At 35.0% G+C, this 13,407-nt stretch overlaps 2 protein-coding genes across 2 annotated transcripts; one reads left to right on the forward strand and one right to left on the reverse strand.

Annotated features, from left to right (window-relative positions):
* Positions 1 to 760: 760 nt before the first annotated feature.
* Positions 761 to 3,354, forward strand: LOC306886869 (myelin-associated glycoprotein). Its single transcript, XM_079444216.1, has 4 exons — positions 761 to 865; positions 1,019 to 1,414; positions 2,613 to 2,712; positions 2,798 to 3,354. The coding sequence occupies exons 1-4, from the start codon at positions 766 to 768 to the stop codon at positions 2,820 to 2,822; spliced, it is 621 nt and encodes a 206-aa protein (XP_079300342.1). The 5' UTR covers positions 761 to 765; the 3' UTR covers positions 2,823 to 3,354.
* Positions 3,355 to 4,349: 995 nt separating this feature from the next.
* Positions 4,350 to 13,206, reverse strand: LOC306887837 (B-cell receptor CD22; the record flags this gene model as incomplete). Its single annotated transcript, XM_079445837.1, has 12 exons — positions 4,350 to 4,476; positions 4,569 to 4,693; positions 5,409 to 5,457; positions 5,540 to 5,621; positions 5,972 to 6,241; positions 6,996 to 7,265; positions 8,337 to 8,606; positions 9,079 to 9,336; positions 10,193 to 10,549; positions 10,766 to 10,815; positions 10,900 to 11,005; positions 13,194 to 13,206. 12 exons carry the CDS (start codon positions 13,204 to 13,206, stop codon positions 4,350 to 4,352), a joined length of 1,977 nt encoding a protein of 658 aa, XP_079301963.1.
* Between the last annotated feature and the right edge of the window lie 201 nt (positions 13,207 to 13,407).

Consider the following 13,407-nt stretch of genomic DNA (forward strand, 5'->3'; position numbering starts at 1 on the left):
TTTAATATAATACTCATAATATAACATTATTATTATGCTCGTTAACTTAGTCAAAAATACCATAAACCATGCATGCTCTGTGTCCATTTTATTATTTTCTAATAATAATAATATCATCATCATGATCATTGTCATGGCTATTATTATTTTTAATATAATAATAATAAAATACAAATCTAATATTTAACATTACATATCAATTCATTACATTAAATCATTACATATTATTGTTCATAAAATATCATTGGGAATTATGTAGTAACATATTTTTAACAAAATCATGAAATAATATAATATCAATAATTAATAGTAATATATTATTACTTTAAGATTAGCCATAAATACCATAAATATGTATGCTCTGTCCAATTTAGTATTTTACAATAATAATAATAATAATAATCACAGCTATTTTTATTAACAATGTTACAATTTTATTTTTTGAAAATACTTTACATTAAATATTAATATTACTATTATTAATATTACTATATTAATACTATATTAATGAACAACAACACAATCATGTCTATCTATTATATATATATATATATATATATATATATATATATATATATATATATATATATATATATAATATAATAGATAGACATGACTGTGTTGTTGTTCATAAAATAATATGATAATTATGTAGTAACAAAACATGAAACAACAACTACAAATGCGTGACTGGCGACGTGCAAGAAACAATTACATAATAAATGACGAGAAAGGAGGAGGAGGAACAAAAACCAGACAAGGGTGATGTTTTCACATCTGCACAGTAAGGAAACACTCGGGGCTGCAACAATGTTTATGAATGTCCTTGCAAGCTTTTGGACCCTGACGCCTTTGATTCTGTCGGGTAAGACTTACTGCAGAAGTTTTGCTTCTACTGCTGAATTCTCTAAGACTGAGAACATATAAGTCGTCTAAGCATGCAGAATAATGTTGTTTAGACTGTAGAACCAGCTGTTTCAAATTAGATTCCTTCAGAATTGCTGTGCTTCCATTTCAGGCAATCTTGCTGCTGATTGGATGGTGCATGTTCCCATGGATCCAGTCTATGCTCCTTCTGGTTCTTCTGTAGTTCTGCAGTGCACCTATGACTACCCTGAGGAGTCAGACCAGGGAATACCGCACAAAGTGCTGTCAGAGATGTGGTGTCTGAATGAAACCCGCTGCGTTACTCCAAGATACGTGTACCACAGTGCAGGGATATTCCCTGAGCCCTCATACCAGGGCAGAGTCAAGTACTTGGGGCAGATGGGGCGCAAAAACTGCTCTCTGATGATTTCTGATGTCAGGTCAGAAGACAGCGGCGTGTACGTGTTCCGGTTCATCACCGACCACCTGAAGGCCAAGCTACCAGGACAGAGAGGAGTGAATCTACTGGTCACACAACAGACAGAAAGTAAGAACAATTTCTTATGCTCTGGACATGCAATATTTTAGCTCAAATTGCACAAAAATAAAGGCTCAAAAAGAAGGATTTTGCATAGAATAAACATTTTGGGTTCCTCAAAGAACTTTTCAGTGAACATTTCTTAAAAAATGTTTTTTTTTCTTAGTGTAAATATAAACCTCTTGTGCATTTGAATGATTCCATGGATGTTAAAGGTTCTTCATTGAACTATTAAAAAAAAAATATATATATATATATATATATATATATATTGATCAATGAATTTCCAAAGTTTTCAGTCATTTGTCAGTATCTTATAATTTAAAAATCATTTTAGGATGAGAATAAATTAAATGAAATTAACCCCCTCAAAAATATTTCCTAATATTTTCAAAATGCATAAATGTACCTTTAGCAATTTTCATCCTGTTCATATCTTTATGAATTTGTAGATCATGTAAAATAAAACTTTTATATCATATAACAGCACTGATTAGTGTGGCATGTATATTATTTATGTTAACACTTTAAACACAGGTCTTATTTGTTACTGTTTGTTAATGCGTTAATATTAACAAAAATTATCTTTGTTAATAAAAATACAACTATTTATTGCTAGTTCATACTAGCTCAGGTCTATTAAATAATATTAACAAATAAAACTTCTCATTTAGCAGATTCTGAGATTGTTATTAAGATGAATTTAGCACTAATATAGAAGGATGATATAAAAGGAAGGATACTAATATAAATGGTCCCTTATCTTATTTTTGGCATTTTATTGTTTACCAACAACAATGAAATATAATTTCTATAGTTTAATATATCTAAATAAAGAAAGCCAAACCAAATGAATTGGTCAATAGCGTTTGTCTGTTTTCTGTTGATCAACTCAGACAAGAGGAAAAGCTAAACTTCCTCATTTTTTTCACAAGAAGACATGTTTCCAGAAAGCAGAGGCACTTCCTCTGAGAAATTTGTCTTGCTTTCGTAACCTTCACCGTGGGAGGTTTATTAAAAAAACTGTGACCAGTTAACGTGACATTATTTAGCACAGATAATCACATTTGTCAGTCACATTGATGACACTTTTAAACGTGTGAACACTGTGGTATAACCAAGTGGACAGGAAGTCATTGTGTGATTGTAAACTAGCCTGTTAATGTCTTTCTAGATGATATGTTGTAATAATAATAATTCTTCACAGCAAGAAGGGCATTTTCATCCTCTACTGGCATTGTGCTTGGAATTATTATCATGGTTATCATAATAGCAGGCATAGTGATATTCATCAGACGGAAGTCACGGTAAGCAAAGCATCTAATCAATAAATGTCTTGTCTGGCATTATTTCTGGTCTTGGAAACTAATGGAATATGGCTTTGTTTTTCAGAGGAGAGAGGTCAAGATCACTTTAAACAAGTTATTACCACAGAAGATGTGACTGATCAAAACAGAGATGTAAACCAATAGTTCTGCTTTTTTTCTGTTTGTGTGCTACATTTTACATTTATTTATGCATTTTTTTGCATGCATTACAGAGGCTATTATTTATATTTTCATATTATTTTCTGCATATCAAACGGAGTACTGTTTCACTCATATTTTTTACTAATTCACCTTTAGAAGTCTACTGTATTATCGTGTTGTATCTTACATTTTGCAAGTCACTGCTGCTGTGTTGCATATCAGGGTTACACTGCCTTCAGCCAATGAACTAGAGACTGAACAACACGTTTTCTTCAACACGTCTGTAAAAAGAGAAAATAATGGTTATGTTTAGATATGAGGAATTTATTAAGCCAGCAGGAAAGATACAGTGGATTCTTGCATTGTGAATCATAGAAAACTGCCTCTCGTTCTACCCTCAATCTTAATAAAAAAGCACTTGGTATTGTTTATAATCACCTCACAAATGAATAAACGTTCATTAAGGGAATAGTTCACCCTAAAAAACATGATTATCAATCTGTTGTTATTTACTCACCCTTGAAGAATCTTCACACAGTTCCAGGTTGTTAAAAAACAACAACCAACGGATATCCCATGTGGTCTCAGTTTTCTGAAATGCCAATAATGCCAAAAATATGCATATAGCTACTGTTTGTCTTTTTACTTTTTTTGAGTGTGTGACAAGGTCAAAGGTCAATTTTCTTGAATAGAAACAGCTCAGTACTTGAATTTAATTTTCAGCAATTGCAATAAATTGTGTATTATTGCCAGACAATATATGAAAACAGACTCTTAGTTGCCATTGTAAGAAATTATTATTTATTTGGAGCTTCCTGTGCATTTATCATGTCAGTTAAATTGAATATTTAAGTGGGATGATTTTTTTATGATGCATTTAATCGTGTCACACTCAAACATATAGCGGATACACTACCTTTCAAATGTTTGGGGTCAGTAAAATTAGTTTTTTAAATAACTTTTTTTTCAGCAAGGATGCATTAACTTGATCAAAAGTGACCGTATATAATGTTTTATAATAATCCAAAAATTTCAATTTCAAAAGTTCCTGAAAAGAATGTGTTTCCACAAAAATATTAAGCAGCACAACTGTTTTCACCATTAATAAGAATAAGAAATCCGAATATTAGACTGATTTCTGAAGCATCATGTGACACTGAAGACTGGAGTAATGATGCTGAAAATTCATTATATATTGCAATAATATTTCACAATATACCTGTTTTTGCTGTACTCTTGATCAAAAGAAATAAAAAAAAGCACAAGAGACTTCTTCCAAAACTGACCCCAAACATTTGAACAGTAGTGTGTCGTTTTGAGCAGCTGGATTTTATTAGGGCAAACAGCAGCTGGACACAATTAAACTATTTCCAAGTCTCTGACATTCAGGCTACATCAAATGGTCCATAAGTGCATATAATTAAAAAAAAAAAGTCCCTGTGTGGTTTTACAATTTCTTCCATCAGTTGCCCGCTTTAGACTCCAGATTCTTCCATCTCCTCTCTTTCTTGTCTGGTGAGAACAGTATAAACAACATTAGGACCATCTTTGAGCTTCTTGTCTCCATCTAGAGGTATGTTTGTGACCTTCGCCTGGTCCTGACTGTAAAAAATGACAAACACAACAACTATGGCATTAATATGACAGAGGACAGGCGTAAACCAGCACACATGGACTGTGTAATTGTGTTTAACCTGGGTATGCGAGAATAATGCACCGTAATGTAGTTGATTTTTCCCTGTTCCTCAGCTCTCTGAGCAGCTTCTTTCAGGGGCACGATGGAAGGGTGGCTAGTTTCGTAAATCTCCTCCGGCTCCTCCTGAACCAGGCTCAAAATAAAACACTAAGTTTAGAGAGTATGACTCAGTTCATATCCATCTGTAATATCAAGACTACAATCAGTGCATCACAAATTATAAAACGTACCGTATATTGTACCTGTCATGCAATACTATTTCTGGCAGATTCTCAAACTTTCAAACACATGCATGATTGTTTTTGGGTTAATATTGTTAACAATTAATTGTGCAATGGAAGACAATGAGGCTGAGAGTTTATAAAAGTATAAACCTAAAATGTATGTAATGATGAATTCTGAGATAGGAAATTAAGCTAAAGATAATGTCCAGTGGTAAAGATTATTTTATATCGATATAGTACTATTTTACTACATACTGAAAAGTATATATTGTTTCCAGTGCACATACTTTTAGTGTGTTGTAAAAATATGTTAATTTGGACACAGTGTAGATACAGAACATATAGGCTGTGTATTCCAATTCACACATTTATACTATAGAGACTGCCATAATAGTGGAGGGAGATCTGAGCAAAGAAAACTCACCGGAATGTCTGACATTTTTGTGCTCTTGAGGAGAAATGTCTCAGAAGTTGATTCACTAAACAGAGTATTGTCCAATGGCAAGTCAACTACTGGTGAACACTGTTTTTTAGGAGAAAGATAGCATTAGATCAATATGATAAATATAGATTAGATTTCATATAGATGACAGAATAAGATATATAAAAATGACCTGTTTTTCTTCCTCAAGATTTTCAGTGTCCACACGATGCATGTTTTTACTGCAAAAGAGATATGAAATGATGAAATATCTGATCTAGAAGATCAGATATTTAATATTAAAGCCAGGAAACATAGAATCACCTGATCATGACGACCACAGTCAGAGATATTAATCCGACAGAAACGCCCACTGCAGATGCCAATGCGATCACCTTCAGTCGCCCTGAACATATAAACCACAGCAGCTCAATCATGGGCATACATTGCATGCACATCACTCATCTTTTTTTTTTATTCATACAGTTTTAATGTCCATGTTTTTGAAAGAAGTCTCACCGAGGCTGCATTTATTTGATCAAAAATACAGTAAAAACAGTAATATTTTGAAATATTATTACAATAAAAAAATATTATTACAATTCTATTTTAAATAATACATTTAAAATGTAATTTATGTCATTTTATATAAAGCTGAATTTGCAGCATTTTTACTCCAGGCTTTAATGTCACATGATCCTTCAGAAATCATTCTAATATTCTGATTTGCTTCTCTGCTGTGTGTTCTGCACCGACCTCGAACTTTCACCGTCAGAACCGGGGAGCTGTGCGCTCCGATGCGGTTGCGAGCCTCGCAGTAGTACTGGCCGCTGGCTCCAGGGCTGACCTCAGCAATGGTGTAGCTGGGACCCGATCGAGTTTCCCAGGCGTCAGCCGCATTGATCCGGTGCCAGGTGTAGTTCTCCACCGCCGGATTGGCCTGACTGATGCAGGTCAGCGTCAACGAGCTGCCCGCTTCGATCACAGTAGAAGGCCGAGCCAGCACAGAGGTGTTTTTGGGGGCATCTGAGAGAGACAGAGAGAGAGAGAGAGAAAGAGAGGTGGGGAGGTTAAATGAAAGAAACAGATGGAGATCCTTAGAAAACTGGAGGACTGAGATATAAAAATCCAACAAATTTAGCAGTTCATTGAGGTATATACAGAGTAGGTACTGTATCCACCCTATTTTGCAATGTGGAAGAAACCTATTTTCTGTGAATGTGTGAGATTTCTGATATATTAGCCACAACAACTAGAATAAGTGCAATAAATGGTCTGATTATTCACAGTTCAAACCAGTGTGTATTTTATGGAAGCTTGTTTCCACTACAGGATAAAAAAAATTAAAAGTTAATTGCAATTTTTTATCTCATAATTCTGAGTTTTATATATAAGCAGGGATACAGAGATCTAAACTCAGATTTGCGAGACATTAAAGATATTAAGAAAAAAATCTGAATTGTTTGAGTTTACATTTTGCAAAAAAAGAAAAAAATAATTAAAAAAAGAAAAAAGTTTGAATTGTAAAATAAAAAGCTGCAATTTTATATTTTTTATATGGTGGCAAAATCAGGATTCCATAGAATTATAAAGTGTAAACTTGCAATTCTGGGGGAACTTCCGATTCCAAGTTTACATCTCGTATTTCTAACTTTTTCTCAGAATTGCAAATTTATATCTCTAAAACAACTGGAAATGGATGACAACATAAGCAGTGCACATTCAAGTTACAAAACTCTTAGACCTATGTTATATACATTTACAATAAGCATAAACTTACAAAGTACTATAAGAGAAATAGTGGGCGATGTCCCCATGCCGAACACATTCCATGCAGTGCAGTAATACTGTCCGGCATGATGGGAACGCACGCTAGGAAAGGTGAGATTTTGCGCAGTGCCTTTGGTCCAGGGCTGACCGCCGTTCACTTTGTACCAGGCGTAGTTCTGCACAGGAGGGTTGGCGTTGGTGCTGCAGCTCAGATTGACAGCAAACCCTTCCTTGATGTCTCCTTTAGGACTGATAAGGATTCTTGTGTTCTTTGGGGAGTCTGGATACAAATATAGTTACATTTTACAATACATAAAAGTCTCACAAATACCCTAATGATGATGAATAAATGAGTTAAAATAATCTTTTTTTAATGCAATTTATTGCTGTGACGTAAATCTGAATTTTTATCACCATTACTCCAGTCTTCAGTGTCACATGATCCTTCAGAAATCATTCTAATATGCTTCTATGTGGTTGCTAGTTCATTCTGATTGGTTGTAAACTCATTGCTACACTTTTTAATATATGTTTTATCATTCACCAGGTGAAAATTCTAAATTTTAATAGTTGTCCTACATACACCACACAATGTGACGTATTGGTCATGCCCATGGCACGAAAAATGTGGGCTAAGTCACGTACCAAAGTTTAATATTGAGTAATTTTAACACACCTCTACCCCCAAAGTATAACCAATACTAGTAGTGATGTTTGTCTTAACAAGTGAAAACAGGAAGTAAATACTCCTTTCATGGCTGAGCATCATGTGCTTTCCCGATCTGCCCTATATTTGTACACTTGATTTGAACTTTGATCTATTAGAGGGTAGTAGACAATGTGACATAATGTCCTGCCAAAATTAAAGTTATTACACAAGATCCAGCAACTAAAATAAATCTCTGCACTCACAAAGACATCAGATCAGCAATAATGAAAATACATGTCTAATTGGGAAAGTGAAAAGTTCAAATGTCTGATGACATTTTTTCAAAATAGACTGTCATTTGGACCTATTCACTGATAAACTGCATATCCTGCGTTTAAAAGCTGCAATATTTAGAGATGCATGTTAATAAAATTGTTTATACACTTACAAATAAAGGATTTTAATGGCATTGATTGTTCCACGAAGAAACTTTATAATCCATGGAACATTTCAATTGCACAAAAGGTTCTTTAGATTATTATTATAAAATGGTTCTTTTAAGAACTGTTCACTGAAAGGTTCCTTTTTTGTTTCTTCTTTTCAAAACTCCCTTTTGGAACCTTTATTTTTAAAAATGTATGCAAACAGACTAGCAATACCTAAATTATTTATTCTGGCTACATAAAAGTAGAGGTAACCTACAGGTAACATTAAGTAAAAGTGGTCTGGACCGGTCTGTGCCGAGTGGGTTGCGGGCCACACAGAAGTACTCTCCATGGTCCCTGTAGTCCAAACTCCACAATCTCAGATCAGGTTTAAAGCTGTCTGGCACACTGCCACTTTCTCCTTCTTTAAACCAGGCAAAACTTTCTGCTGGCGGAGCTCCATCACTACTGCAGGTCAAAGTCACCGAATCGCCCTCCCTGACTGCCTCTCGAGGGGTGATCTGTACCGTGGTGTAGCGAGGAGCATCTGAGACACAGGAGGAAGGGAGAGATTAAATGTAAGTTCTAATGGGAGAGGGGAGCTGACAGTAGAATTCAATTGAACACCCTGCTCTAAACACTGTATTTACACGTTTTATGTATTTAATACACAATATATTAATGCACAGTTGAATCCTTGAGTAGCTTTTTCTAATAATACATGTATAAAATCTGCCAATTTATATGTTACCACATGCAGCACATTTTAGACATGTTTGTAGTATATCCAGTAAAGTACATTCAATAATGTTTTGTTGAATGTTTATTTATATTCTTATGCTCACCAAGGCTGCACTTATTTGATCAAAAATGCAGTTAAACAGTAATATTGTGAATATTACACTTTAAAAAACAATTTTCACTCAATGTATTTTAAAATGTAATTTATTCCTGTTGTGACAAAGCTGTGTTCAGTTACACATACAGAACTATTGTCTATATGCATGCACAATACTCACATCCAACAGCCAGGGTGAGTCCTGGTGACTGAACGTTTTGAGGGGGTATTGGACGGCAGGTGTAGGTACCTGCATGCTGACTGTCAAAGTTATAGATGGCTGACAGCTTGTCGGACTGACCCAAGTTGATCCCATTCCGATAAAGGGCAAAGTTTCTGCCAGGGGCGGCACAGCCTCGTGCCACACAGCTCAGGAAGACCGTTTCGCCAGCAGCAAACATGTTGCCTATTCTCGGTGGATGTACATGAACCTGAAGCTCTGGAACCAGGACAACATTTCACAACATTAGCTCCATGCTCCATGCTAAATTATTTTAGGGACAGTTAGGTGGGTTTTCTCCATAATTACATGCAAATAAACAACAAAAATAATTAAAAAGTTGTTAATTTCTCCCTAATTACTAGATTTTCTATGGCAAATGTGAGAGCAAAACTGTTGCTACAATTAGAAGGTGTTGCTAGGCTGTTGCTTTGTAGTTACTAATCCGTTTCTAGGTGGTTGTGTTCCTTCCACCATTGGTCGAATAGTCAGGTAGTCCCACCCCCCAAAAAACACTTGCTTATTTACGCTACTATTCCATTCAAAAGTATGGGGTCAGTAAGATTTTTATCAACGTTTTTTAAAAGAGGCCTCTTATGCTCATTTGATAAAAAAAAACACAGTAAAAACAGTAAAATTGTGAAATTTTATTACAATTTCAAATAGCTATTTTGTATTTCAATATATTTTCAAATGTAATTTATTCCTGTGATCTAAAGCTGAATTTTCAGCATCATTACTCCAGTCTTCAGTGTCACATGATCCTTCAGAAATCATTTGAATATGCTGATTTGCTTCTCAAGCATTTCGTTTTATTATCAGCATTGAAAACAGTTGTGATGCCTATAATATTTTAGTAGATTTTTTTTCACATTTATTTAAACATTGATTTGAAATAGATTTTTTTGTATAATATTACAATGTATTTACTGTCACTTTTGATCAATTTAATGAATAAAGGTATTGTAAACAGTACTGACCCCAAACTTTTGAACAGCAGTATAGTTGCATCTACATATCAAACTTGTTTTTAAACAATTTAACATACAAAATAACCTTTCAAATGTGGCCTGACCTGTGACGGACAGTGTGATGGCATCAGGAGACGTCCATCTGCCCTGCTGGTTGTCGGTCTCGAATCTGAAATGGTACGTTCCTGCATCGCTCAGCTTCACGGTCATGATTTGCAAACTGCATCTTTTGTGGCCCCCCATGTATTTGATCCTGTCCCTGTATGAGAGACTCAACAGATTCCCATCAGTATGGTAGGCAACCTCCCGTCGGCCCTCGGCAGAGATGTGAAACCACATGACCCGCGTAGAGCTGTAGGGCGTGGGGTAATCATAGCGGCACGGCAGTGTTACCGTGGTCCCGGCCCAAACGCAGATGTCCGTCCTGGAGAAATACACCAGCCATTTACTTGCCTCGACTCCTATAAACACAAGAGTAATCAGAGGCCGGTATTGACCTTAGCAAGGTGTGCGCTGTTGACGCCAGGGATAAAAACAGGAAAAAATACAGATCAATACAGTATAAATACCCTGTGCACCAAGGGCACTCAGGTAACATAAGAGCACAGATTAGTCAGAGTAGTTACAATCACAACCATTTTATTGTATAAAAACACAAGATAGCTGTCCAAAATTACCTGACAGAAGAAGCACAGAGGTCACAATTACACGCACCCACATCTCAGCCCTGTTTGTGTGTAAAAACAGGAAAGACTTTAAGTAACTTCAAGAATAATCAAGAAACTGGTATCTGGTTTTGCTCTAACATTACCTGGTTCTGATGTTCTTCAACAAGCGCTGCCAGCCGTCTGGGGAAGCATGGACACACACATGTGCTGAAGAGGAGCCGAATGGCACCAGACGCAAAGTGTAGGACGCTGAGCCAGAGAAAGCAGAAGTTGAAGGGTGGTGATAGGCTGGCCATCCCACTGTCTCTCTGAGTCTCTTAACTCCGTCTCTGTCTCCAGTGAAACTCTACGCCACCTTCAGCAAGGTGCACGAGGCAATAACCACAAGTTGCTGACATGCACATCCCTCCTGTTCACACACACCAAAAACACGTTAAGGGGAACTGGGGCAGAAGGAAGCATATCTTTTAAAACACATTCACTTTGCTGCCAGCCTTAATCAAAAAGGATATACAGTCAATCTTTTCTTATGTTAAGGCTGACGATGGTTTACCACAGCAATCGTGTAACTAATGTATTCACACTAAAACCATAGTAACCACAATCCTTAACTAAAATAAACTAAAGTTTGACTGTGGTATTTAATGTAAAATCACTGAAACCACAAGTAAAGCTACCTTTTACTACTGGAACAATATTTTACTTGTGGTGTTTGTTGTGAAAGTATAGTAACCACAAGTAAAACCTTATTTTATTGAAATATAGCCTACTAATATTTTAATATTTAGAGTTTAACCGAGGGATTTGTTGAAAACTCTTAGTAACCACAAGTAAAACTATCTTTTTTAAAAATAAATTATGGTTTTACTTCAGGAACAAGAGTTAACTGCAGTATTTGTTGTAAAATCGCAATAACCACACGTAAAACTTTACTTTTATAGAGATTAACTGTGGTTTTACTATTGGAACAAGAGCTTAACTGTGGTATTTGTTGTAAAAAAAAAAATTTTTATTTTATGGAAAGTAACCATGGGTTTACTATACAGGAGCAAAAGTTTAACTGTTTTTTGTTGTTGTTGTTGTTGTTTTTTTGTTTTTTTTAATGTACTAACCACAAGCAAAACCTCCTATAGGAAAATTAAATTTACTACAAGAACTACAGTGCAACTGTATTTGTGCTCATGGTTGTGGATTCATCAAACATCGACCTCTTGTGGTAAGAAGATGGAAATGCAGCAGAAACGTAAATTAAAATACATTTTCTGAAAGAGTAAGCCTGCATCCCAGTGTGCACACTACCAATCCTAAATTCCATGTGATATTAGTAATTTCCAATACTATTTAGGGCAGATAGGGTGGATAGTATGCACATTGGGACGCAGGGTAACATTCGTTGAATTAATACAGAATGTACTGAGCTCTTTTAGTTTTACATCAGCCCAATAGAAGTTATTAATATGAAAAGCAAAATCTGTTAGACATCTTACTTAATGAGTGTAACTTGAATTGCAATACTAACTGGTTGCTGACAACATTTTGCATTAATAGGCTAACCATAAATAATAAAATAATAAACTAACCACTTGCAGTTTCAAAAACGAGTGTGACTATAAATATGTGGGACACTGATATCATTTTTTGTCAGCTTACATCAACTAAAATGCACAAATTTAGGTATATATGTTTTTCTTAGTCTTAAACTAGGTTACAGTAGCAGAAAATACAGGCCAAAAAGACGTAGCAAAAAATGGTGATTCTCAATTTCTCTTTGTTTCTAAATTATGCTGCACTATACTTTTCTGGGGACAACAACTAGTCCTTGAAGGGAAGGTGAGATGAAGGAAACTGTTACTTATTAACTGCAATAAGCAGATGAACTTGCCAACATTAAAACATTTATGACATGAAACTGAATATGCCGTAGCTTTAGACAGAAGCACACAAACGATTTTTAATTTAATATAATCTAATTAAGCAATTATTATTATTAAGTTACAAAATAAAACATACAAAAAGGACAATTGTTCTTATAATAATTGTTCTGAAATGCGTTTCATGTTGTTTGCTTGTAGATTTTTCCGTAATGAATATTAATTAGATCAATCACACTTCCAGAAGGGCAACCAAAATAATAATAATAAAAAAAAAGTAAATAAAAAGTGAGTTTCCTTTCAGGAGGCGCAGTGGCGCTCAGGATGCAGAATACTCCATTGAGCGCCATTCAAAACTCTGGACATTTTAGTGCTTCGGTAGAGACAATTGCACAGTAAAACATATGCATATTTTAAATACATAAATTCCAAGGATTGTCATCTGGCATTCAAATAGAAATCCGCCCCAACAATCGCTAAAAATTATTTTAATAATACCTGATTAAATCAACACAATCGACTGTGATTGGTTTGTCCTGAATGGCGCTGAGAAAAGTAACACTTACCTCGTGACAACATCTTAAATGCTCTGTTTTACCAGCGTTGTTGAGTAATATTAAATACATGCACAATGACACTGAGAGATTACAAAAGCACTAAATGCACAGTGGAAACTTCAAATAAGAAAATAACTATTACCCAACCAACAAATAAAACAAATGCTCAGTCATTAGTCCCCTCCCTTCACGATTAAAGCTACATTCCATCCTATCCACTTGT

This window comes from Barbus barbus (assembly GCF_936440315.1).
Source record: "Barbus barbus genome assembly, chromosome: 21".
NCBI lineage: Eukaryota > Metazoa > Chordata > Actinopteri > Cypriniformes > Cyprinidae > Barbus > Barbus barbus.